The sequence below is a fragment of the Arachis hypogaea genome, chromosome 11 (genome assembly GCF_003086295.3).
Source record: "Arachis hypogaea cultivar Tifrunner chromosome 11, arahy.Tifrunner.gnm2.J5K5, whole genome shotgun sequence".
NCBI classification, from domain to species: domain Eukaryota; kingdom Viridiplantae; phylum Streptophyta; class Magnoliopsida; order Fabales; family Fabaceae; genus Arachis; species Arachis hypogaea.
In genome coordinates this window covers 128,499,857-128,527,082 of record NC_092046.1, presented here as the reverse complement: position 1 = coordinate 128,527,082, position 27,226 = coordinate 128,499,857, and the positions used below count along the sequence as shown (strand labels likewise).

Sequence of the window (27,226 nt, the reverse complement as noted above, 5' to 3'; positions counted from 1 at the left end):
TACATAGAGGGTGGCAGGCCATCTTGGCAGTGGTTCCATGAGTTGCTTGGTGTGTTACCTCCCGCAAACCAAATACAAAAGTTTGCAGTGAACTGTACCTGGTTCCAGGAGACTTTCGCAGAGTGCCCCGAGGGGGTAGATGAGGAAACTGTCAGGCGCTATGCCCGTGCCTATATCATGATGTTGTTGGGCACCCAGCTGTTTGCCGACAAGTCTGGCAATCATATTCATATCAGATGGTTACCGTTTGTGGCGGAGAGTGGTATGGATCCGATGTGGGACATCCATCGAGCCATGCTGACACCGGGCTTGGAGAGGGGCCTCTCGGGGATTACTTCGTTGGTGTTCCAGCTGATGACCAGGCTAGTCAGGAGACTACCCTATGGGTCATTCCGGGATCCATGTTTTCAGAGTTTCTTGCCGGTGATGGGATTTACGTGGATTTTGTTGTATGTTGTGTCGTTTCGTTATCGTTGTTGTATTTTATTTTGTTTGTCCATCAGATCATGCAGAAGTTTGTTTAACATTGCATTATTGTGTTTTAGTCACCGTGTACTCATGTGTATTTTCCTTATGTATTTTATTTCCATAATAGTAAACACATCTAATTGTAATGTCTTCTACGAGACGGATTTATCAACACAGAAAACTTACTAGTTAGGAAACCAAGTACATCTTTTTCTAGAAAAAAAGTACAAATGATCAAAGTAATACAAAGTAGAACACAAATCCAGACATAACTGTAAATATCACACTGGATGACTGGGTCCTCCGGCCTGTGGACAGCTCCGGCAAGTGTGTCCGGGTTGCCTACAGAGGTCACATCTCTTGGGCCGGTTCGGATCTGCCTCATCCATATTGGTCCGTATCCGAGTGGACCTCGGATGACCCTCCCTCGCACACCTCATATTCGGGTCCGATATAACGGTCGGGCCGTCATAAAGTGGCCAGAAACCCTCCGGGATGGGAGGAGTAAATCTCATCTGATATACACTGAAAACCGAACTAAGTCGATACACCGAGTGGACGTATGGCTGCCAAGTAACACGTGAGTAGGCACAGCATGCCAATGCGTGCGGACATGGGAAATGAAGTGCCTGGAAGTACCCACAATCACATGTCTGAGACCCAGTGACATCCCATAATGAATGTCGCTATCACATGATAATCCAAACGCCTATGGTCGCTGGAGATAGAGGTGGCGAGACACGTATGCGGTCCGTTGTACCGTTTCACTTCCCAGATGCCCTTGCGCTGCCGGAGACTCAACCGAATCAACCATGTGCACCCATTCCCAAACTCATAACACTTTCCCACATACCGGCGATAGTCAGACTCAACTACCTTGTACTGTACCCCTCGGCGGATGCTGTAAGTCTTCACACTCAACATGGCCTCATCTCTGTCCTAAAACTGCTGACCAACCTGGAACTCTGTCATACCAGCAGACCCGTCCACATCTCTAGCGCCAAAACCAGCAGCCTGCCCAGGAAGCCCGTCCTGCCTCATGGCATCCAGGTCCAATGATGAAAAATGGGGTGGGTACTGCTGTGTCCTAGAACTAGATCCACCTGCAGCCCCTCTCGGGTCACTCGCTCCGAGATCATCGCCGCTGTCATCGGCAATCAAATCCGGCTCAACATCATCGTCCTCTGGATCATCAAACAATCCGTCTCCAACACCAGCTGGTGTGGCACAATGTACTGGGGTCGGAAGATGTTCCCCTGTACCAACCTCGTCGCCGACATTGCCGCTGAGATCAACAGCGAATGAAGGGGAGGCAACAGGCTGCAGCAGTTGCTTGTACGCAGGGACGGAGGAAGAAGCAACGGCAGGTCTCGAGCTAGAACCTGCAACCGTGGCTACAGCGTGCGTATTCCGGTTCGAACCCCCCGAACTGGAAACCACATCAACCAACTTTGCCAACAGCTCTGGTGTCCTCACCTCCGGAAACTGCCGGCGACAATGAAACATGACCTGCAAGTCTTCATCACTCCCGATCATGAAACAGTCATACTTCACGGTATCTTGAAGCACGGTGGTTGGAATGCGATAGAAAAACTTCTTAACCCTTTTCACACCATCCAGACCAAGTTTCAACAATACAGAGCTAACAAGGTCATCATAGCTCGTCGTAGGCCTCGCGATAATACAGAGAGGATCCTTATCGGTGAACTTCACACTGGATCGATTTTTTCTCTTAATGGATCCTCTGTGGTGAACCAACACTAGAAAACTATGCTCACCAGCCATCTGACCCTCTATTGAGAGCAACTCACGTACACCTCATATATATAGAGCTATGCCTCACAGTAATTTGAATCAAGTCCATTCGCACTATATATACGTAATTCGAATTAAATCAATTCGAATTACTTTGAATTACCAAATGAGAGTAATTCGAATCAATTCGATTCGAACTCCCCTAAGCCACGTCCTCTAAGTAATTCGAATTAATATAATTCGAACCATGCATGCATAATTCGATGCTAGTTGATTCGAACTACGTGCGAATTGTGCTTGGGTGTAATTCGAAGTGTATCAATTCGAATTATGTGTAAGTCTAATTCGAATTCTATTGATTCGAATTATATAATATTGTGTTCTGGTGGATTGATGTCTCAGATTTTCATTTGGCAGATTTAGGTAAAAATGATGTCCCCTTGGCTCATTTGGGTTTTTTACCTAAAATAAAGTTGTCTAAAGACTTAACAAATAATATTTATAAGAGTACATTATATTTCTTAAACATAATTAGTAAATAAATAATTTTTTATTAAAATAAAAATGTACAAATTTATTTATTATTCTGAAAATATTAAAAACCAATTTGTCAAACTCCTTTTTTGGAACAAAAAAATTTATTAAAAAACGAATTGAAATATTACTCATGAAATGATTAAATTAAAGTCTTGAAATTAATATTTCCTATTATAAAACATTCTACTACTACTATTATTATGGGATAAGTATTGTTTTAGTCCCTAACGTTGTGGGTTAGAATCAAAACTGTCCCCGATGTAATTTTTTATTTAAAATTGTCCTTAATGTTACATTTTATTTTAAAATCGTCCTTTTTAATAATTTTTTTAAATGACAAAAATACCATTTTTTTCACCATTTCATTATTCTTGTTCTTCTTCTTCTTCTGGTTCTTCTTCCGGAAGAACAAATTCTTCTTCTATTAACAAATTAAAAATACATATTCAACAAAAAAAAGAACACACAACTCAAAATAAAAAATTCAAGAAATCCAAAAACAAATTCTTCTTCTTCCAGAAAAATAAATTCTTCTTCCATTAACAAATTAAAAATACAGATTCAACAAAAAAAACACACAACTCAAAATTAGAAATTCAAAAAATCCAAAAACAAATCAACAATGAATCCAAAAACAAAAAAAAAAAGTAACAGCAATTCAGAAATCAAAACAAAAACAAAACCAACAATAAAAATTAGGGATTATGATGAACAAATCCATTATTCCAATCAAGATTCAACAAATCAATATCAGATTCAATAAATCAAATCCAGATTTAACAAATCAACATACAACAATGATAAAATCAGTAAATAATAAATTAAAATTAAATTAGAAGTAGAAGCAGAAGCAGAAAGTAGAAGATGAAGCAGAAGATGCAGAAATAGAAGAAACCAAAACAGAGATCGAAGCAAGAAGCAGCAGCGGCAAGGAGCAGCGGCGAAGCGGCGAGGAGCAGCAGCTGGGTAGATCGGCGGTGGCAGGAGCATGCATGAACGGTGGCGACTCACTCCACGGCTGGGTAGATCGGCAGCTCGAGCTCCCCTTCCCGGCGACGCACTCCACGGCGGCGGCAGATGCAGAGGCCGAAGTAGGACCACCGGTGGGCTGGGTAGATCGGCGGTGGCCTCCTCCCCTCCCTCCTTCCCGTTTCCTTTCCCCCCACCCCCAGCTCCCCCCAAACAAAAACGCGTTTCCTCTCCCCCCTCCCCCAAATTGCGTTCTTTTTTATTTTTTTAATTTTATATTTTTTTATTAAAAGAAGGGTAGTTTAGTAATAAAATAAATAATTTTATTAAAAAGGACAATTTTAATACGAAAAAAACGTTAATGATGATTTTAAATCTAAAATTACGATGGGGACGGTTTCGATTCTGACCCTTTAACGTTAGGACCAAAACAATACTTATCCCTATTATTATTATTATTCCATTTCAGATAAAATATTTTTGACCCAAAATTTAAAAAATACTTTAACACACAAATGGCAATCTGTCTATCACTAAATCATATAAATTGAGTGCAATCCATTATTCTATATAGGCCTCAAAAAGGGACACTTCTTTTTTTTTTTTTTTTTCAGGAAAGGGATACTTTTTCAAACAGAAGTGTTTAGAACCCATCAGCCCAAATACCATAAACAAAAACCTATGGCCCACTCTTCAGATGGCTTCAACTACCAGCTGCACCAAGGCTAATATTATTCGGCTACACAAACCTTGCTAAATGCACTTAGAATTGAGGATATATTTAGATACTTAGAATTAACAAGGAATATTTTAATATTGTGTGATTGAATGTATAATCACGAGATATTTAGATACTTAGAATTGAGGGATGTTCAATTTATCTAATAAAAAAATATTTTTGTTAGATAAATAATGACTTTTGTAAATAATGTAAATAATAGGTTTTAAAATTGACCCAATAAAATAAAAAAAAAATATTTTACTTCTAAATTATCTCTTAAACTCTAATATTAAAAAGATAACCATCTACATACCTAGTGAATTAAAATATCTAACATATTCATTATTCATATTATTTAGTATTCTCATTATCTACCTATATTTTTTCAAAAAAAAAAACAACCCCACAATGTCATTGTCACAAATTCTCCCACGGTTCACGATACTACCAGTTTCATCCTCATGATGCACCTTGCATTTACGAGTCTACATTATCATTTTAATACCCAATCTGGACCATCAGAATTTTTTATTATAAGAATCAACGGCATGCACACTACTATAGCAATGAGGCAAGAAAGGGCAGTGGCATACCTGAAAACCTTTCCAATAAGAGGAAGTATAGAGCTAATGGAGTATTTTTACAATGCGTACAATAGTGGTATAGGGATGTTTGATTCAGTAAGATATTAGATGTTTATTATTTTTGGCATCCAGATGGTTATTTTGGATAGTATGAATGTATTGTGTTTAAAAAATTAGTAATATTTTATTTTGAATGTTCATTTTTTAACTTATATTTGGCCAAATAAATAGTCCATTATACACATTATATAAATACTTTGTTGGCTCCTAACAAAATTCTTCCAATAATAATAACTTAAACATACCTGATTTGTCCTTTATAACAAATAACAAGGTTGTTATTATTCTTTGAACAATATTTACATCTATCTCAAAAGTTGAATAAATAATAAAATATTTTTAATAGCTATATAAACATTTTTAGACCACAGATTATCTATTTTGGTCTTCATAGAACTTCAAACCAGACACTTTAGTCCCCCACTAAAATTAATTATTCGATTGGTTCCTAACAATTAACTCTGTCAGTTACTTAGGTCCTTTACTCTGTCAAATCTAACGGAGGACAAAATAGTCCCTAACAATTCTAATAGAGGACAAAATAGTCCCTGATCTCCTCTGTTCGAAAATGACAATGTTCTCTCCCAATTTCCATCATATCTCGTATAACACTAACAATCTAACACTGTAACTTCAAGCTACACAATGCACACTCTACAACTTCAATGTTCACAAGAAAAAAAATCCTCAACTTGTTCTCAACCAATTCATACTCAGGAAACTAATGACTATGTCTCTCAACTACTTGTCGTCTTCGGTGGATCCCATGAATCTAGACAACAAGTCTGATTTGTCAAGACCCGTCGTCGTCGTTGCCATCTCCCTCCACCTCTGCCCTATCATCTCCATGACCACATTGTCCACCACTCTGATCGCTTTCTTCAGCTTCTTCTCCGAACCAATGTTCAGTAATCGCTTTAGTTTCCATATGAGCGGCAACGGCGATATTGCTCGTTGTACTGATAGCTTGGATGTGAGGTCGAAGCTGTCTGCCAACTTGGACTCCGGGAAAGAAGGAATGAAGCACTCGGTGTCTATTTCAAATGAGAATTTGTATATGATGTCGAATGATAATCTTCTCATGATGTCCTAATGTCCAACAATCTATATTACTTGCCGAAGAGTAAAGAAAGGCGTGCCCTTGGGGTAGTTGTGGAACTTGGTCTTGAGAATGTCGTGGACGTTGTCGGGGTTGGAGGTGATGTTATCGAGGACGTGAAAGTGGATGCTTCTGGTGGGTGAAGTGCAGAGGAGGTGGATGTACCAGTAGAGCTGGCAATGGGTAGGGTAGGGTAGGATTTGGACTCTACCCTAACCCTATCCGCAGATTGAAAACTTTTTTAAAATTCTACCCTACCCTACCCGCGGGTTGAGAATTTCTCAATCCTAACCCTAAAGTTCTAAACACTACCCTACTCGATCCTACCCGCAAAAAAATAAAAAAAATTTAAGCAAATATAAAATTCAACCATTTCAAATTTCATACATATTAATAAAATAGAAAATAAAAAACTAAGTTGAAATTAAAATTAAAAACAATAAAATCTTAAAGAAATCTAATATAAAATTACAAATAATATGATAATCAACTAACTTAGTGGTTATTTCAAATTTTTATAAGAGAAAGATTGTGGTTTCAACATTCACTTTCTTTACTACATAACTTTTACATATATATTATATAATATATTAGGGGTATGGGTAGGGTAGGGTAGGGTATACCCTAAACCTGTACCCTATTCTACCCGCAGGTAAACCCGCACCGCACCCTACACTACCCGCAGTGGGTCGGGTAGACAACCCTACCCGAACGGGTTGGTCCGGGTTAGGCACCCGCAAATAGGGTATAGATTGCCAGTCCTATGTACCAATCACAAAAATTTAGGAAATGTGTGGTTCATGACATATTGAGGTAGGTGCGACACGTGTGGCAATTACACCATCGCTTAATCTTGTAGCTAAAGAGGAGGAAGGAAAAGATGAAAAAGAAGACTATGAAGGTGAAGAAGGAGAGTATGAATGTTAGGATTATGCGAGATATGATAAAAATTGGGGAAGAACAGTGTCATTTTTGAATAAAGGGGTCAGGGATCATTTTGTCCCTTGTTAGAGATGTCAGGGATCATTTTGCCCTCTGTTAGAGTTGACGGAGTCAAGGACCTAAGGCTGCGTTTGTTTGCAGAGACAGGACACTGAGACAGGGACACAGAAACACAAAATCGTGTTTGATCGAGGAGACATGGAGAAAGACAATGTGTCCAGAGACACTGAATTAGTGTATTTTGTGTCCATCCTGACAGGAAGGACACAGAGACACTAACAAGGGACACAACTTATTTTTTATTTTTTCTTTCATTATTCTTGTTAATTTTTCATCATTATATTTTTTATTATTATATTTTTCATCTCAAATTTTTTTTGATGAAAAAAATGAGAATAAATTAATTTTCATAATTTGTTCTAGTTTATCACTAAACAGGATACAAGAACACAAATTTTGTGTCTCTGTCCATCAGTATCTTATCCTGTCCTGTTCTCAATGTCTTATCTTGTCTTGTTCTCGGAAACAAACGCAACCTAAGTGACAGACGGAATTAATTGTTAAGAACTAATCGAGTAATTAATTTTAGTTAAAGATTAAAGTGTCTTGTTCAAAAATGTTTGAAGACCAAAACGGGTATATACTCTTTAATTTTTATACAAGATAAGACCCATGTAACAACCAACTATTCAATTTCCTTCAATTCAACACTAAAGAATCGTGCTAGGGAGTCAATGGCTTATTTGTACAATGTGTACAATGGGCTATATAAGTTATAAAATGAACTTCAATAATACTATGTCATGATACCACTCATCCTAGAAGCTTACGCTGATGGAAAAAGTAACACTAATTATTATATCTCTAATACTCCGTAAACCTCCATTGTCAACATTCTACAAATATTTCCATACTTTCCCACCAAAAAAATAAAGAATAACCATTTCATCATCCTCGTTGTTTCTGAAGTCAGAACAACAAGGAAAGTTCAAATTTCGAATACTACTTACAGTTCATAATTTTTTTTCACATTACAGTTTTACCCTTTTTTAAGAAAAATGTTTTGAGATTTACGAAACTATTATTAATTTGTGCGTGGAATATTCGTGGATGAGTCCAATATTCACGCTCTCATTTGAATGACTCTGCCATGTGGTTGAGAAAAGTTCTGACCAGTTATTGGTTCATATGTATATATGTTCATTCGGCGAAGGAACAAGACTCATAAAACAAAGAGTGGACTTGACTTCAAGGGCCATTTCCATGGCTAACCCAACCAGTAAGCAACCCCCAACAATGAACAGCTGCAAGTTTCAAACTTTTGGAAAACTTTGTTGCTCCTAAATTATCATTCTGTTTGTTCAATGTGTTTTTCTTCCCCATTTGTTCTTTTTTCTTTTTTCTTTTTTTTTTCTTTTGTTATTGTGCTTCTTAAATAGCTTTTGGTAGCTTATACTGTGAGCATATTTTTCTGATTGCTTCTACCTTTTTCACTGTTGGAATTGGATTATTTTGACAATGGTTTCTTCATATTACGGCTTTTGTTTATGTTGATCTGATGATTCCTCTTCGTAGAGCTCTTTTTCTATTGCGGCAGAAGGCCTTTACTCCGCAAAGTTTATTGGGTATTTGATTTTTAAATTTTTTTTTTTTTAATTGAGCAATGATCCTTGGCCATTTAGTTTATGAATGGATCATTGGACCTACCAACTTTCTTCAACTCTGGGAATTTTGAGTGTTGACTCAATGATTAAATATTTGGTTATTCTGTGATGATAGATACAACTTTTGTTCTTGGTTTAGGGAATGATTCTGGAATTATTAGGGATCTATCTTATCAGGTTTCACTTTCTCATGAAAATTGAGTGTATAATTTCCATGTTCATGTGCTCGTAAATCATACTTATTTATTTCTGGTTAAATATCTCTTAACTTGGTGTTATATTTCTAAACTTAACAGGTTTTTCACTTGTGGTATTTCTATTGTTTGTTATTGGATGCACTGCAAGGCCTATTTATCCACTTCCTAGTCAAGACGATCATAGAATTCGGCAGCCTCTACAAACTTTCCGGCCATACAACATTGCACACCGAGGCGCAAATGGAGTGATTCCTGAAGAAACTCGTCCTGCATACTTGGTGAATAAGTGCAAAATTCTTGGCAAAACTGCATTCCTTCCTTGTTACTTTTATATCTGATTTCCAAATTAAATAAAATTATATGCAAAGAAAATTTTATCTGAAATACCCCTGGTATTCGATCCAGTGCATCTATTTATATTTGTTGATTATATGCACTGATTAGCTCAATGCTTTCCTAGTTAGCATTCCAGTCTTAATTTTTCAAAGCTTCAACAATTATAAGTTCAATGCTTAATTGATTATCCAGAAACCAATTAGGTACAATACAGATAAAAAAATAAGCATATTTTCATATTTGTCTTATACTTGTCCAAAAATGAATCTCTCTCGCAGAAAGCTATTGAAGATGGTGCAGATTTCATTGAAACTGATATCTTATCTTCCAAAGATGGTGTTCTTATATGTTTCCACGATGTTACCCTTGATGATACCACTGACATTGCGAAGTACAAAAAGTTTGAAAATCGCAAAAGGACATACGAAGTCGAAGGGGTCAACAGAACTGGATTTTTTACTGGTATAGTTAGTTGTTATTCAAGTTGAAGTTCCCTGCAAATTTCATGCATAAAAATCTCTTTTAGGCTTATCTGGCAGCTGTAATTTTTGCTTCTTTCATAAATGATTGGGAATAAACTTTGCAAACTTTAGTGTGTTTGATAATGTATATCTATGGAAGTTTGCTTATGCTTTCAAGTTTCTATTCGCTAAACTGGTTATACTCATTTCTATGTTTGCAGTTGATTTCACAATTGAGGAATTAAAGTCATTAAGGGTGAATCAGAGGTATAGCTTCAGGGATAAACAGTATAATGGTTTGTACCTTCTTATTACTAGCGGCCTCTCATTCTGTTATTCAGTTGTTCCCCCTTTGTTTGTTTGATTTGTTTATGCATTGATTGTCAACAGTTCTGTTGTCAGGGTTCACTATGTCATAGTTTCAAAACCATTATGAGAAAGTTGTTTATCAATATTATCTTTCAATATTTGTTTCATATACCTTTCTCCTCCATAACTATAACCCCGAACCACCACCGGAATGGAACTTCTCTTATTATTTTTTCGCCTTTAGCCTTTCATTGGTGCAGCATGCTGATCTCTTGTTTTGTCTTTTTTTTATTGTTACATGAAATATTATTACTTTATCATCTTGTTTTTCAAAAAGAAGTTAACTGTTAGTGTTTAACCTTATAGATACTCAAAATTCTTTTTCAGGAAAATTTGGAATCATCACTTTTGAAGAGTTCATTTCCATTGCATTGGATGCAGATAGAGTTGTTGGAATATATCCAGAGATAAAGAATCCAGTTTTTATCAATCAGCATGTGAGTTTTTATACCTGGAATCTAACAAATGTCTATACTCTAAACTAATGATAATAACTATTATAGGAAATGGGATTATTGTTGGAAGTTTCAAAATATGCTACTAATATCAACAGTATTTTAATCATCTGTTATAATATGGTATATCCAAAATATTACAGTTTCATGCTTGACAATTTAATTCTTAATCAGCAATTTAGGCTAATTTCTTTTATAGTTTGTGTCTGCTGTCTGTTCATTAAGTTGATACAATCAACAGGTGAAATGGCCAAATGGCAAAAGATTTGAAGACATATTTGTCAAGACACTTCAGAAATATGGATACAAAGGTTCATACTTATCAAAATATTGGCTAAAACAACCTGTATTTATTCAGTCATTTGCTCCAACATCACTTGTGTATATATCAAATCAAACGGATTTGCCCAAGGTTTTCTTAATTGACGATGTTACTGTTTCAACGCAAGACACTAATCAGGTGCGTAAGGCATTCTCCTTATTTAGCCTGCATTAAAATCATTCAACTTCTTTTGTGCAGTTTGCAAGTTTTGGAACAAAATGGATTTCTTTTTCAATGGAATTTGTTATGCTTGATACGAATTTTTTTTTTTATTATAATACCTGTAGTGCAGCTTTCAGCCTTGTTAAAGTCAATACAAAGAGAAATCTAGTAGTAACTTTATGCCCATATGTATGTCGAATACTAAGAATAGTGAGGGCCTATCTTGTTTGTCTTTTAATTTTCAATTTTTTATGTTCCAAAATTGTGAAGAAAAAAGTGAAAAAAAGTGGAATTTTGTTTTCTATTTCCGTTTCATGCATTCACACTTTAGTTAAATTGAAATGAAAATGAAATGAAAACAAAAACAGAAAACGTTTTCACAAACCAAACATGCCCTAATAATTTTTTTTCCTTGTTGAACAAAATCCTCCATTATTTAAAAGAAAGAAAAATAAGGTTGTAACACTGAAAAATGGAGAAAGTAAGCTTTTTCTCCTAGCTTCAACCTTCAGCTTAGCCTGTTGAGTAGTTTGTTTATATTTCTCACAAGTAATAACTAAATGTCTAATCCTCCATGAACAAAACTGGGAAGGATAATAAAATGGGCCTAACAAAATGTTACTACAATGCTGATATGCAGTCATATTGGGAAATCACATCCGATAAATACCTAAACTACATAAAGAATTACGTTGTTGGAATTGGACCTTGGAAGGACACAATAGTACCTGTGGCAAAGAATTATTTGGAAGAGCCTAGTGATCTTGTTGCCAGGGCACATGCTCATAACCTTCAGGTGCAACTCCTATCATAAACCTTGTTTTCTTTCATGAGATTTCATAAATTTTGTTCGAGGGTACTTCGCCATTGTATTTCATTTCCAGGATTGACTTTAGAGCTAAGTAAATGATAATATTAATATGAAATGCTGATTACAATAATACAATGCAGGTGCATCCATATACTTACCGAAATGAGAACCAGTTTTTGCACTTCAACTTTAGTCAAGATCCTTATAAAGAGTATGATTATTGGATCAACAAAATAGGAGTTGATGGCCTCTTCACAGATTTCACAGGAAGTCTTCACAATTTTCAGGAATGGACCTCCAGTGATACGAAGACTGAATCCAATATATTGCATAAAATTGCTCTTTTGGTCTCTCCTTATAATAACTAAGAATTGTGGAAATTGAAATGTCTGTACTAGTGTCTGAATTTGCTTATTTACATGCAAATATGCCTCTGCTACATGTTCATTGTTCACCAGAGATTTTGCCCGAGGCTGGTTTTAACTTTAAGAATTGCACAAACCAAGCTAGAGCAAATCTCATTGGGACATTGCCAGTACTTAATCAATTTGAAATTTTAAATGCCCTCAGTAAAAATAAGTTACTTTTGTAAATAGTTTAGTTAGCTATAACCAAATGCTAAATTATGTTCTCCAAGATAATTTAGCATTTGGCTCCATATTTGTTCCTTTGGTAAATTTGTTTTAAATTTTTTTTTTTCACATCTGCTTCTTGGCTATTATTATAGTTTCCATGAGCAAACCCAACCTAATCTTGCAAAATTAATTTGTCAAAAGCAGTGATTCATATTACTCTTGCCCAGGATTAATTTTAAATTTTTAACAAATCAATGTTATAAGTTAACTTAAATAATACAGCTATGGAAAGCCAATAAAGATGACAGCATCATCTGTTAAATATAAACTCCCACATATGAAGAATTTCATAGAGTAAAGAAAATCTAAAGGAGCATATTTCAAGTCAGCAAAATATGTAATCTAAACAACCTAAGGGATTGATAATTTACAAGCTGAGTGTTTAATTAAACAGTAATCAGCAGCCGTAAACCAAAAGAGCTAAGTGCTGTTGAATCAAAATATTTATAAATATCAATCTTATTGTGAAGCTCTCATCTTTGATATATCTTCCAAGAGAAGTCTTGACTCAGCAGCAAAGTCAACAGGAACAACGGTCTTGGCTGTGATCCTTTGCCTCTTCTCATTGTTATACTCGTTTTGAGAAACGCTAACCCGGAAAAGATGAGGAACCCAAGTAGCTTGTTTCAGTTTCAGTTGAAAAGGGTTATCTTCTCCCTCCTGAAACAAACAAAAGGAAATTAAAGATTGAATAAATTCTATCCAATATCAATTCTACAAAGACAACCACACACGCACACTATGTTACCTGAGATTTTAAGGTGTCTAGTTCATCAGCAGAGCACCCAACAATCTTCTCAGCTTCTTCATTGAAGACTGAGACATAAGCCTCCCCACTTTCATCAGCAACTTTTACAACCATAATGTATCTGAAAGAGGACAATCTGAATTTCAACTACATTGTATAACATAGAAACTTTCCAGACTAAGAATTCAATAGTTGAATTACCTTAAACTACATTGTTCATCATTTTTCTGGCAACCTTCACACCAATACCCAGCACCAATGCTCTCAGTGACTTTCTTGTTGCAAGTTTTGCAAGCACGGTACCACATTGCTTGATCTGGCTTTATGAAGCTTATGTATCCTCTAAGGCTGAAAAATGCAGGCTGTTCCACAACAACAAATTAGACAATCCATTCAAATTTGCAAAACTTCAATACATTTCAGATTAAAACATCAACATATTGGAACTATTTTTATAACATTATTGAAAGTTAGAACTCAAAACAACAGGTTGTAATATTTCTAGGTCATGCACCTTGTCTTCTCCCAATGACAGGTTCGAAGTTATGTAAGAAAGTGAAACACGATCAGAGTACACAGATCTACTTCCATTCATGGATGAAGGACTCGAGCCAGAGCCAACAGAAGCCATTGTAGCATCTTTGCCTTCAGAGTCATACCTGTTGGTCACATTAACATGTAAGCACGAGAATAACACGGATGTCAAAACAGAGGGGCAATAAGCATTCAAGGCAACAGCATACCAGCATCTAAGTTTCTTTGCTTCAGGTATCTCTGGATCAATCTTAATTACACTTTTGCTTATAGCTGACAAAGAAACACCTGAAATGGAAAAGATTCAAGAATGATAATTGACAATCCCTTTTTCACTATGACATGCAAAAATTTACCATCACAGCTGAGGAGTTTATGACTATGCATACCTTGGAAATCCCCAACCCGAAGAGACTTAATTGCAACTACTGGAGATTTATCAGCCATGTCCAGCAACTCTTGACCTATGTTAGTTGCGAGATCATTCCACAGTGACACCACTACTGTCTTCTTCCTGCAATGTCAAGTATAGATATTTAAAATTTCACTGAATTTGTTTTTTTTTTTTAATGAAATAAAAAAAGCTACACACAAACACACACACACTGTAAATGAACTATAGAAAATACTCACGTTTCATCAGCAATAGTAATGTCACGCTTTGGAATAGTTTCATTGTTGCTCTTCCTTCTTATGCTCATAGTTGGAGATACATTCTGAACAACTCCAACAACATCTGATACAGAGAACAAACATCACAGTAAATGATTAGCAACGGAACAAAAACACAATATAATATGCTTATCTTACAGACAACACTCACCAACAAGTTCAGATTTGTTGACATAAGGACCCAACTGATCAATTGGAACAAAGCTGAATTTTGTTTCAGGAACAAAACTTGCTTCATTGGCAGCTTCCTCTACCTCAGAATTCTCATTCAGTGTCATTTCATAGTCATTTTGTACAGTTTTGAACTGCTTGTTAGCAACTTTCAAAGTACCCTTTGATATGTAGTAAACCTTTCCCAAAACAAACTTGTCATAGAACTTCCTTGCAGCATCATTAAACATGGTTGCTTGAATCTGTGTGCCCTGAAAGAAGTTAACAAAATAACAACATAGTTAAATCTCCATCCACTAGAGTTACAATACAACACAAAAATCCAAATCATACAATCAAAATTTCGTTCAAATATACTAATGCCTTCACTTTACTTACATCTTCATCTGTCAACTCCACATTAAAGACACAACCTTCTCCTCGAGCATTCTTATAGGTGCGCATGTTCCCTTTGCTCGTAACACTAACCTTGATAGTCCAATTACCCTGATAAGGGTTCAATGAAACAAGAGGACGCACCCTACGCGTCATGGCCATTCTCGCAGCAGGTGCAACACTAAAAACAAAATTCATAAAACTCACAAATTAAAAAATGCTCAAAATCCCACAAAAAACAACCATGAGGAGGAGTACACTCACTTTCTATGCTGTTCATGCACAATCTGAGCAGCAGATTTTGACACCACTTCCTGCTTTGGCTTCAACACAATCCCACCTTCAATCTTGACCGCACTGTCTTGCTTCGGCTTCAGAACAATGCCACCACCTTCATTTTTCACCTCGCTCTTTATCTCTGATTCAAGAGCAGGAGACACAGGTTCGCATTTGGTAACAATAAGATACCTGCAATACCCAAATAACAAAAGGATTACAACTTCACTTCAAAAAGGAGTTAAGCAACGCATTGAACAAGCGGCATATAATTAGGGATTTACTTTTCAGATTTGTTGGGGATATCATTGAGAGTGTAATCAAGGATTCGAATAAGGCCGAGGTTCTGAATCTTGCCAGAGAGCACATCAGAGTACTGACTCGAGGGCAAAATCGCCCTCAGCTTCAATTTTCCATCACTAGCACTAAACCTGAAAAGATGAAACAAAAAATTAAAACAATAGAAGCTAAATTATAGATCTGAGAACCAAAAACAAGAAGGGATCCAGTTACTTAGACAGATAGATAGATAGATAGCTAGTTACATGTATCTGTTGCCACTTTGCTTGAGATCGAGGACTTGCACAACGATTTCGGGAAGATCAGAGGAGGAATCCGGTGTTGGATTTGCAAGCAGAGTGGAAATGGCGTCGGGGCTCACGGATTTCGCCATTGGAATTCTAGAAATGGAAACTGTAATTGCGGAAAGAGCGTGTTTAGGAAGATAGAGAAAGAGAGAGCGCGTTGGAATTGGAAGAAGAAGAAAGGGAGGGTTTTGTGCTTTGTAGAGTGTGGGGTTGTGGCGGGAACTTGTGTTTGAAAATTTAAGGGTTTCGCGGCTTTATTGTTATTTGTATTATTCACCAAAAGTAGTGAAAATTGAAAGAGAAGCCAAACCCCAAACGAAGCGCGCGGTTACTTCTGGCGCCTCGGCGCCATTATGTGATAAGTCCTAGTACACTAGACCTAATTAAAATTAGATCTCATTGAAAACTTATGTTTTAAGAATTTAATTAAAAATTTTAGTAAAATTATAAAAATGTATATAATAATTAAACCAACATATTAATATAAAATTTTAAAAATAAATAAATAGTTTTTACTTTTTTAAAACTAAAAAACCAACTTTTTCTTCATGCAAAAATTAGTTAACAAAAATTTTGACCAATAAACAAAAAGAAAAAACTAGAAAGAAAATAAATATACCAAGAGATTTAGGTGCAAATAAAATATAAAAATATTATATGTATACAGAAAATTAGTCACATATATTTATGTACAAATATATGTGTTATTTAACTCATTTTCAATGTATAATTTTTGTTTTAACATGTATTCTATTTAGATAACTGATTTTTTATGTACACCTAGTATAATTAATAAAAATTACCTATAAAATAAAAACAATAAAAAAATTAATATTGTCATTTTTTATTTTCCCCTTATGTAATTTTTTCAAATTATCCTTCAATTTTTTTTTTTTTTGGCCATGGAAAATGACTCACCAAAGTTTAGGATGGCCTGTGAATAATATATAATAGAAAAAAGACAATATCTACTCCGCTACTCCTTAAAAGAATATTGTCGATAAAATTATGCAAAAAATTGTTAAAATAGCAAAGCAAATGCAAGTATGCAACCCTACATTTATGATAAATTGATAATTGGTCACTTTTATCAGCTTCTAAAATCTTTTGAATTTTTTTTTATCGTTTTACTTTGTTTGAGATTATATTGTCTACGTTTTCTTTATACATATAGTATACTCCGAAATAAGAAACAAAAATCCTGAACATGGTCCTTGTGTAATTGTGTTTGTGAAGATGGTCCTTGTGTTCTTCCTTCAATGAGTGTTATGGCGAAGATGTTTAGTCACAGTGTCAAAGTGAATGTAAATATTACCTAATTAATTTTACTCTCATTTTCATTTTCCAACCAAACATACCCTTGGTCTTACAATGCTTTCCTGCATTGCACGTTAATGAGTGGAGTTTTGAGATTATTTTAGCTACAGCTAAGTTTAATTTGGAGGTTGACATATAAAAAATTCCCCACTTCTAATAAATATAAGTTATAAAAGTTGGTTACTTCAGTTTATAACCATCAGTTTCTCTCGTTGTAATTACAGTCAAAATTCAGGTTTATCTAAGAAGACAAGTATGTGCCTAGAATGTTATTGAAAAATGAATCACTTTGATCTTTTCACAATTATTTATAGGACTCGAAACTTGTATTTTCTTCTGGGTCATATAAACAAATTTGAGATTCAATCAATGTAGTCATTTACTTCATACATTCTATGCTTAACAATAAGCATCTTACAAAAATACCCTTGTTCATATACCTCTCATATTTTGTTACCTGGAAAAACACAATAGGGTATGTGGCAAGAGTGAATGTAAGAACAAACTAAACTGATCTTAGTTTTATAGACAGATCATAATAACAATAGTCATAAGTCTCCCAAAATAGTCTTAAGATCACAATATTACAGTTTGGCTGTAACAAAACTCTCCCTTGATACCAATTTCCTTAATCGTCTTGCTGCTAAAATCATACCAAACCAACTCACCATCATATTTTCTGAAGAATATGTCACCATTCTTCCCAGCACCAATAGGATGATCAACACAAGTTGGCAGGCCAACGGTGAAAAGTTTGACCCATGATTCCTTAACACCAGCTTCACCCAAAATTGATACGTCAAAGCAATTATTATCTTCAAACGTTGAAATTACAGCAACAGATTCTTTGAGCACCACCAAATATCTATCACAAAAATCATGATGGTTATATCGACTGATCGGTGTAGTAACAAACATCTCACTGCTCATGTCAAATGACACAAGTAACACTTCTGTGTCATATGGCTCTTGATTATTATCTTCAATGGCCAACCAATGGCATACTCCGTTCAAGTACACAGCTAGACCGACTGATTGTGGAAACACATCACATGTCATTTCAAGATCAAGGTTCCTCCAACAATTACTTTTTACACTATAAATTTGCCAAAATTGACCAGGAAGAGGTGGATTTACTTCTGCATAATCATTATTTAATGCATGTACAAGCACATTTTGAATTAGCTTATAGTCATCCGTCACATGATCATAACCAAAACCAGTGATTGTTATCTGAAACCGTAGTTCAGGCTCAGCAGTAAGAGAAGGAGGAACAACCTTAAATTCCTTAGTTTTCGGGGTCCATAATAATACTTTGATGCTGGTGGTTGTGTCTATCATAGAGACTTGCTGGAGACAAATTGTACCATTAACACAAGAGCCAACAACTATAACTGTTTCGTTATCCTGATGAAATGGAGATGGCCAATCAAATTTGACTCTGTTCTCATACCTCTCTCCAAAAAGTGAAAACAAATTACTTTCAACAGTATTTGGTACATGTTGATTCAGGAGGAGACATGAATCACGGGTTTTAGAAGTTAAATTCTCATAATACATGTCGACGAAATGAGGATCCTCAAGTAAATTTGCCCAAGATTTTTGCACGCAACTAAATCGCTTCAAAGATTTCACAGGCAATCTTGACAGAATGTTTAGTACAAGATCATTAGGTAAATTAACATTACTAGGACTAACCTTCTTATTCAATGAAGCCATTTTTTTACTGATGTCTCCACTTGGAAAGTGTCTGCAATCATAATATACAAGAATCACACAAGTGTTTATATGGAGGTGTTAAGAAATGAAATAATATCATAGTTAATAGTATAATAAATAAGTGTTTAATTTTGAAACGCTGAAAGTGTAAAGAGTTTTGTGCAGTAACCAATTAGATTATGTGTTTAGATAAACTTTTAAGTAGTGAGTTTGGAAATTAGTTACTTTACAAGATTGACTCTTTTACACTGAGAATAAATTCAATAAATAAACACTAAACAACATGATACACCAAAAAGAATAGTAACACACTAACAGTATAATAAATAGCCAATGAATAATAGCTCAAATGGCATAGTCTCCCCATACTCAATTAAGAGGTTACGGGTTCGAGTCTCCTATCTTTGGTAAAAAAAAAAAAGTATAATAAATAAGTTTTTCCTTTTGATGCACCGTGAGAGTGTCAAGAGTATAAAGAAATGTGGACTATATTGAATTAATATGATGCACACGGACTACCTAAGGTTTTAATACTTCAAGGAACAAACAGTTTGTGTAGCAAAATCAAAAACCCTAAATTTTGAATAATATTTCCTGGTATCAACAACTAGAACCAACTAGAAAAACATACTGGCAGATAATAATATGCTCAAACAACAACTCAAACTCTTATTTAAACTAATAAAAAAAAGAGAAACAAATTGTTCTAATATCTTTGAATGAAACGGCATAGGTTTCAAAAGTGTCACACTTGGCTACAAGCCTCTAATAAAGCATATATCACAAATTGCAAGTAAATAAAGAAAAGAAAAGAGAGAGTGTGTGTTTGAACATACTGAAGGGGATGAAGAGTGTTGGGAAGGGGAGAGAGCTTGGAGTTGGGTTTTGAAAAGATTGAGAGTCTTCTGTTGTTTGGATGAAGAAGCTGTGAATGTGAAGGGATGAAAGCAGAGAGATTAGAGGGCGTAAGAACAGTGAGCGGCTGGAGGCGTCGGACTGCCGGAGAGAAGAGGAGGACGGTGGCTGACTTGGTGACTGGCTGGGAGCGGGAGAAGTGAAAATTTTAGTAACACCCGAAGAAAGAATTGGGATTTTGCATTTAGCATTTACCCTTTGTTTGGATTGAGGAAGGAAAATGAGAAGAAAGAAAATGGAAGGAAAGGAAATGAAAGAAAAAGTTTATTTTTTTTTAGGGTAATTTATCCAAATAAATAAATTGGGTGAAAGTTTTACTTAAATATATAAAACAGAAATTTTTTACATATATGTGCATTTTCACGTTTCTATGTAAATTGTGGGAAACTACTACGGTTTCTAATTTTAACATAAACTGTGGTAAGCTACCACGGATTATGGTGTTTGTAGTTTGTGTGTAAACCGTGGCAAGCTCCAACGGTTTACGAAGAGAGAAAGCTAAGCATAAACCGTGGCAGGCTCCCACGGTTTATGAATGAGGAATTTTTATCATAAACCATTTATTTTTAGATGTTTGATTGCATCAATGTGGTATCATTTAGACTGCGCATGATAATTGTGACAGAATTCAGCGGCGTTCCCGCACACCCATCAGTTTTAATTGTGTGTTAAGGAGATAAATAAAACAGAAAAAGAATAAGAAATAACTGTTCGCCAATTGTTAAGAGAAGTTGATGGGGATAAATAAAACAAAGAAAAAATAGGAGATAACCGTTTGCCAATTCTCTTCTCTTTTTTTTTTTTGTGTTTTATTTATCGTGCATTAACTTCACTTCATGATTCCCATATTTTAATTTGTATGAGTTAGCACACCGTATTTTTTAATAATGGTATTTTAATAATCGTATTTTAATTGTGTTAATAGTGTTCCATTTTTAAAACGTCTATCTTTTCTATTATATAAAACCGTCCATCTTTTCTATTATTTGAAATGTTTTATTTTTAAGAATTTGGTCCAATTTAAATTAATAATATTTTTATTATTTTTAGAAAATATATTTTTATATTTATAAATACATATATCCCATTTATACTGTAAATAAGATACATGTAAAATTATCTCGTTTAAACGAAATATGAAAGACTAACATATTTTTGTAATAATTTTTAAAATTATTTATTTTAGTAATTATTAAATATATTTAATTTATTTAAATAAAAAACTCTTAAAAAAGAGAGTAAAATTTTTCTTTCGTCAATAATAAACTTTTTAAAATAAATATAAATAAGAAATAAGAATTATGTTAAAAAATTTAAGCATTTTTTAAAAATAACTTTTAAATCAATGAAATTTTAAAAATTAAAAATTATTAAAAAAAATTCTTACAGTTTATTTTATATTATTTTGTTGACAGCAAATAAAGGAAAATAAAAGAACATAATAGTTAATAGAAAAATGATTGACTACAAATCTTTATTATACTTTATATATATTATAATGTCATTACTTACATATATATGTATGAGTAGTTAAAGTGGTGATATGAATGTATGAGTAGTTAAAGTAGTAATATGATAAAATTTATTTTTTTTACTATTTTTTTTTATCAAAGTTATATAATTTTATTATTAAAAATGGTTCAATTTGAACTACAGGCAAAAATTATAGATTTAGATTATATTTTTTCTACTATTTAAATGTAATGTAAATTAAAATAGCATAATCATCCAAATGGACACTCATATATAAAATAAAACTAGTTTAATTTATTTCTTAAATTTATGATACCACATTGATGCAATTATCATGCACAGTCTAAATGATACCACATTGATGCAATCAAATATCTAAAAATAAATGGTTTATGATAAAAATTCCTCCTTCATAAACTTTGGGAGCCTGTCACGGTTTATGCTTAGCTTTCTCTCTTCGTGGAGCTTGCTACGGTTTACACACAAACCACAAACACCATAATTCGTGGTAGTTTGTCACAGTTTATGTTAAAATCATAAACCGTGGTAACTTTCCACGATTTACATAGAAGTGTAAAAATGCACATGTACATAAAGAATTTCTGTTTTGTGTATTTGAGTAAAGCTTTCACCCAATTTATTTATTTAGATAAATTGCCCTTTTTTTTATGTTGTTTGGAGAAGAAAAAATAGATGAAAAAATAATAGAAGAAATTTTTTTTTTGTTTGGATGGAAAGAAAAATAAGAAGAGAGAAAATCATAACCAAATGAAATTACCTTAATACCTTTTTCTACATTATATGTAAATTATCTTATACCAGTGTATTTAAATTATTTTTCAAATAAAAAAAAGTAATTACAGTTACATTTCAAAATTTTAACTTGTTATTTTTATTAACAATAATATTTTTTTGAATTTATCTTTTTATGTTATTTTTTAATGTCATAAATAAAATATATATCATTCTTTTTAAATATACACAAATATAACAAAAACGCAAAAACAAGTAACAATGAACAGGAAAATAGGTGTTCCCTTCTTTTGGAAAGATTGAAATTAGAGAATTTAATTTCGATAATTAAAAGGGTAAATTTGTCTTTTTACTCATAATTTTCTTTCTATCTCACTTTTCTGCCCAATTTTGACGTGAAAACTTTTAAGTGGGTCCCATACATACTTTTCTATTTTCCCTTCATTTTTTCTATTGATCCAAACGAAGGAAAACTAAATTTTTCATCCGTTTTCTTCTTCCCTATTTTCTTTCCTTCCAACTTCATCTCATCCAAACAATTTGTTAGAGTCAATCTGGATTCATAAGTATTTTTTTATTTTATTATTATTTTTATTTTTTATTAAAGATAGAAAAATTCGAACTTAATGTCTCTAAATCATTTTTTTATTTTAATTTATAAAAAATTATAGTATTAATTTTTGGTGTAACTTTTAAAATTAAATTATAATTTTTTAAAAAGTTATTTAAGTATTTATAAAGAAGTTAAAAAAATAACATCTCTTATAATAAAAAGTTTTTTATTATTCATTTTTTAAAATAAGTAATTTTAAAATTAAAAAATCAAACACAAAATAATTTATTTATAAATTATTTTTAATATAAGTATTTATTATTTATTTTTTTTCAAAAAAAATTAATTAAGCATTTTATTCCAACTAAGTCTTAGATTTCTTTAGTTTTTTTTAACTCAAACATTAAAATATAATGAATGGTATCCTAAACTCTCTAAAGTAACATATAAGTTATCCTATTTGATGATTCATATTTTAATTGAGTGTTTATTTTAACTTGAGTTACTTTAATCTCATGAGAGTTAATAATATCTTTGGAAGACGATGACAATCTGACAGAAGAAGAAAATGGAACACCCAATAAGACAGTGTGGTTTATGTATGGGTGAAGATATAGACACAAATACACAAATATTGAAGACATATACATAAAGGAGACACACAATTTTTACTTTATTTGGTAACTATGCACAAGACAAAATATAAATTGCAAATATCAATATTATTCTTATCTCCCAAAAAAATCACCACAGTCACTACTATTAAGGATAAAAGTGGAAAAACTTATGTCTTAACCTTTGTGTCTTAGTGTCTCAATAAAATGGCAGTACACAAATTTTATGTATTTGTGTACCAATGTGTACCATCGTGTCTTTGCTTATTTTATGTATTTGAAAACTAAACATAAAACATGGGTGTGAGTGTGTCACCGTGTCTCAAAATTTGGTGGACACACCCACTAAACAAATAGTGCCTAGGAGGCACAACGACGACAAAGGAGTGGGGAGGAGTAAACGCAATTAGAGAGAGTTGGAGTACCTTCTTTTTTGGAAGAATGATTTGGGAAGAGAAAATAAGACCCCCGATGAGACGGTGATGCTTGAGAGGCGTAATGACGACGAAGAAGAAGTGAAGAGGAGTAAACACAATTAGATAGAGTTGGAATACTTTTTCTAGAAGAATGATTTTGGAAGAGAAAACGAAACACCAATGAAACGGTGATGTTTGGGAGGCGCAATGACGATGAAAGAGTGGAGAAAGTAACTCAGGTTAAAATAAACACCCAATTAGAATGTGACACGTCAGAAAAGATAACTTACATGTTACTTTAGAGAGGGGTAGGATAGCATTTACCTTAAAATATTGGTAAATAATTAAAAGCTCTCGAATTAATTTAGATTTTGTTATAAAAAATATTTTTAAATAATTTAAAAATATGTCAAGATATCCAGGTATGATCAAGGAGAATTTTTTCTATAATAAAATAAAAAAATTTATTTAAAAAAAAAATTCTAACTTTAATTTCGAAGATTCTTTTTTTTTTTTTTGCGCTTGGAGCAAATTTGTCGCTCCACTCGCATGAGCCTTGTCATTTTCACAAGATTCACCGTCTTTCTCGACGAACTTCAAACAAATTCGCTCAAATATAAGAATTTGAGGTCTCCTCACATTTCGCTTTTCACTGTTTATTATTCACTCTCATGTTTTTTTGTCTTATTTTTTATTTTGGCTGTTTTTCATCTTTTTATCTCTTTAATTCGTTAATTTCAGGTAATTATGTTCTTCTATTCCTTTTGAATTTAATTTATTGTTGTATTATTTTATAGTTTTAACATGTTTGTTTAGTTAGATTAAATTTTCATGTTAGTTATAGTTAGTTTGATAATTATTTAGTTTGATAATTAGATGATATAGTTAGTTTAGATAATGTCAAACGCGCATGTAATTTTGGTAGGAGATTAATAGATGCTAGTTAATGAAAAATTTTATTTAGATTATTTTTGTATTTGAACTAATTATGATTTAGAGTAAAATGATAATTTATGGTTTAGGTGGTTATATTTGTTTCCAATGTGTTTGATAATTAGTTAATTTTTAATTATTTTAGTTATATTATTGTTTCATTTGAGCTAATTATGGTTTAGAGTAAAATTATAATTTATGGTTTTTGTATTTAGATTTATTTCGAATATGTTTGATAATAGATTAGTTAATTTTAAATTATTTTATTCTAATTTATTCTATTATAGTGTAGTTTGATGGCAAAAATATGTTAAGTTACAAGGATACCTTTTATAGACAAAATCGGATTGACCAAATTGCTGGCAGACTTGGCCGAGCAATATACTTTATAACTTATGTCTTTTATATGTTTAAAATTTGTCTTATTACTTGTGGCCTCTGTTTTGTCTGACTCATTGATTTAATTAGTAAGGAACTCAGTATTGCATACGAGAAGAAATTTACTACAAGATTCTCCCGAGAAGATTAAGACACACCTTAGACTAGGAGGATTTGAGCATGTAACATATATGATAGAGTGAGACTATGACTGGGTATTGGTCACTGATTTGATCGAAAGATGGCATCCTGAGTCCCATACTTTTTACCTGTCATGTAGAGAGATGACTATCACCTGCGGGACGTGGAGTATCAATTAGGACTCAACATTGATGGAGATCCAGTCAACGGCTGCATCAGTGGACGGGAGGAGTTCTATGATGGGCACTCTATTGAGGACCTCTATGAGGAGCTGCTTGGTATTGTTCTGGACCCATGATAGACAGTCACAGAGTAAGTGGGCTGTCAATCTCACTTGATTTCGTAATATAGTACCCAACGGAAGACACCTGCTGTGGTACAGCAAAAGACACATCATGCAGATTATCAAAGGTATTTTGTTTCTGGATGCCTCTGACTCTCACGTGCACATGAAGTGGTTGTCTATATTAGATGACCTCGATCGATGTGGGAGATTGTCATGGGAGTCAGCTGTGTTGGTGTGGTTATAAAGCTAGATATGTCGTGCCACAGATTACCATCAGCAGAACGTAGGTGGATGTTGTGGATTACTTCTCTCTTGGGCATATCAACATATACCTTTGTGTTGATTGGAGGGATTTGACCAGCGCCAATTTTTCCTAATTGAGAGGTATTGCTATTATTTTGGTATATTATTTCTTAAGTTAATGGAATAGTTGTGTGATTTCTAAATATCCATGATGTTATAGGTAGGTGAGTTTGGAGCCACTTAATCAAATTCGGTAGCCAATGAAACCCAAAAAATGTTTATGGCATGAAAATGGTATTTTATAATGAAAGATTTTGTCATTGATTCCTTGATCTTAATTTGGTCAGATTATCTATATCTATAAGACTATATTGTATATAATGAGAATTTAAAATGAGTTAGTGTCTAACTTTATTTTTTAAAAATATCTTTCGTTATATATAATTCATACAAAGATATATACTTTTTTACTATTTTTAATACTTGAACCTAAAATCTCTTAATTGTTATAAATTACATGTCATCTCAACTAATTTATTTTGTTATTTTACACATATTTAATAAATAAAAAAATAGTATGTCTATTGATACACTAGTATTTATAATGTTGCTTGATATTAATTCTTTCATTTTTTTTTTGGATTTTAGTATAAGAGTGATTGTATTCGTTGTACAATTTTGAGAACAAACATTGTGGTATTTAGGGCCTTGATTCAGGCGCATGAAATTTACTCTAGGAAAAACTTTCTTGTTTAATTAAACAGAAAACCACTTAAAACAATATATTACAAGTAGAAATTAAGTTTTTACAAAAGGACTTTTGCTATGAGAAAATACTTGAAACCAAAGTTATATGGGTCTAGACGTGAGGTCCAGACTCCTTTGAATGAAGGCTTTGACCTGTTCACCAGGGTATTGAAGTTATCCAACATTCACGAATGGATGATGGTGGAAGGAGCCTACAAGGGACTCTGTTTAAATTAGTAAGAGTTTTAGGCAGGTTTAAGTGAATTGGGCTTGAAAAATACCTGAAGTTGATTGGGTATTTATAGAGAAAATGATGACTTAGCCATCACTTTTGTATATCTGCACTTATAGTAGTGGGTGATTTTTTTTTTGTTCTTAGGGAGGTTATCCCACGTTGTAATGTTTGATTACCTGTAGGTAACATTTGGGATAGTGGGGAGACAAGGCTTTGTTTGTTGCACGAGTTGGGTTAGTCGTTGGTCATAGAACCCGTGCTCCGATCAAGTCGGGTTAGTAGATCTAGGATCCTATTAGATTATATCCGCAAGCTTAATGGGTTGTTCTTAGAATGGGCCAACCTTTATTGAGTCCATGGTCCATAACTCTTTGGGTTAGAGTATGAACAGTGCTTCTGTTGGAAGTTAGGCTTAGAGAGGTCGTACTTCAAGCAAGTGTAGGATGAATCTTCACAGTTATTTGTTAATATAAGTTTGCATACATTCTTGGAGAACTCGACTTGGTAACCGTGCATTGTATTTAAATCAGTAAAAAATTACATTTTTGCCCATATATATATACTTCTCCTTCTACCATTTCTTCTATTTCGCA

General features: G+C 33.6%; 3 protein-coding genes across 7 annotated transcripts; 1 reads left to right on the top strand and 2 right to left on the bottom strand.

Annotated features, from left to right (window-relative positions):
- Positions 1–8,088: 8,088 nt before the first annotated feature.
- Positions 8,089–12,491, top strand: LOC112722591 (glycerophosphodiester phosphodiesterase GDPD6). Of its 3 annotated transcripts, none has more exons than XM_025773679.3 (8): positions 8,089–8,414; positions 9,096–9,274; positions 9,611–9,794; positions 10,015–10,089; positions 10,490–10,599; positions 10,859–11,077; positions 11,742–11,897; positions 12,053–12,491. In XM_025773679.3, the coding sequence occupies exons 1-8, from the start codon at positions 8,324–8,326 to the stop codon at positions 12,278–12,280; spliced, it is 1,242 nt and encodes a 413-aa protein (XP_025629464.1). In that variant the 5' UTR covers positions 8,089–8,323; the 3' UTR covers positions 12,281–12,491. The 3 variants fall into 3 exon arrangements, with proteins under 3 accessions (XP_025629464.1, XP_072063381.1, XP_025629465.1); XM_072207280.1 differs by having other exon boundaries at positions 8,290–8,439; positions 9,094–9,274; XM_025773680.3 differs by having other exon boundaries at positions 8,374–8,760.
- A 283-nt stretch (positions 12,492–12,774) lies between these two features.
- LOC112722590 (replication protein A 70 kDa DNA-binding subunit B) lies at positions 12,775–16,113 on the bottom strand. Of its 2 annotated transcripts, none has more exons than XM_025773676.3 (12): positions 15,869–16,113; positions 15,608–15,754; positions 15,312–15,515; positions 15,051–15,228; positions 14,653–14,923; positions 14,463–14,565; positions 14,219–14,343; positions 14,039–14,117; positions 13,810–13,954; positions 13,497–13,657; positions 13,296–13,416; positions 12,775–13,207 (listed from the first exon to the last, which is right to left on the bottom strand). In XM_025773676.3, the coding sequence occupies exons 1-12, from the start codon at positions 15,994–15,996 to the stop codon at positions 13,007–13,009; spliced, it is 1,863 nt and encodes a 620-aa protein (XP_025629461.1). In that variant the 5' UTR covers positions 15,997–16,113; the 3' UTR covers positions 12,775–13,006. The 2 variants fall into 2 exon arrangements, with proteins under 2 accessions (XP_025629461.1, XP_025629462.1); XM_025773677.3 differs by having other exon boundaries at positions 14,653–14,859; positions 15,209–15,228.
- Positions 16,114–17,588: 1,475 nt separating this feature from the next.
- Positions 17,589–20,103, bottom strand: LOC112722589 (F-box/kelch-repeat protein At3g06240). 2 transcript variants are annotated; one of them, XM_025773675.3, is made up of 3 exons: positions 19,783–20,064; positions 18,926–18,977; positions 17,589–18,634 (listed from the first exon to the last, which is right to left on the bottom strand). In XM_025773675.3, exons 2-3 carry the CDS (start codon positions 18,944–18,946, stop codon positions 17,804–17,806), a joined length of 852 nt encoding a protein of 283 aa, XP_025629460.1. In that variant the 5' UTR covers positions 18,947–18,977; positions 19,783–20,064; the 3' UTR covers positions 17,589–17,803. The 2 variants fall into 2 exon arrangements, with proteins under 2 accessions (XP_025629460.1, XP_025629459.1); XM_025773674.3 differs by having other exon boundaries at positions 17,589–18,977; positions 19,783–20,103.
- Between the last annotated feature and the right edge of the window lie 7,123 nt (positions 20,104–27,226).

What these genes read in the sequence shown, in the direction of transcription:
- LOC112722591 (XM_072207280.1), top strand. Translation starts at nt 8,324, where the DNA reads ATGTATATATGTTCATTCGGCGAAGGAACAAGACTCATAAAACAAAGA. An exon ending in CAACCCCCAACAATGAACAG is followed by an intron (nt 8,440 to 9,093) that starts CTGCAAGTTTCA and finishes TCTAAACTTAAC; the next exon opens with AGGTTTTTCACTTGTGGTAT. An exon ending in CAGAACTGGATTTTTTACTG is followed by an intron (nt 9,795 to 10,014) that starts GTATAGTTAGTT and finishes CTATGTTTGCAG; the next exon opens with TTGATTTCACAATTGAGGAA.
- LOC112722590 (XM_025773676.3), bottom strand. Translation starts at nt 15,996, where the DNA reads ATGGCGAAATCCGTGAGCCCCGACGCCATTTCCACTCTGCTTGCAAAT. An exon ending in TCGGGTTGGGGATTTCCAAG is followed by an intron (nt 14,118 to 14,218) that starts GTATGCATAGTC and finishes TTTCCATTTCAG; the next exon opens with GTGTTTCTTTGTCAGCTATA. An exon ending in GCAAAGAAACTTAGATGCTG is followed by an intron (nt 13,955 to 14,038) that starts GTATGCTGTTGC and finishes TGTGACCAACAG; the next exon opens with GTATGACTCTGAAGGCAAAG.
- LOC112722589 (XM_025773674.3), bottom strand. Translation starts at nt 18,946, where the DNA reads ATGGCTTCATTGAATAAGAAGGTTAGTCCTAGTAATGTTAATTTACCT.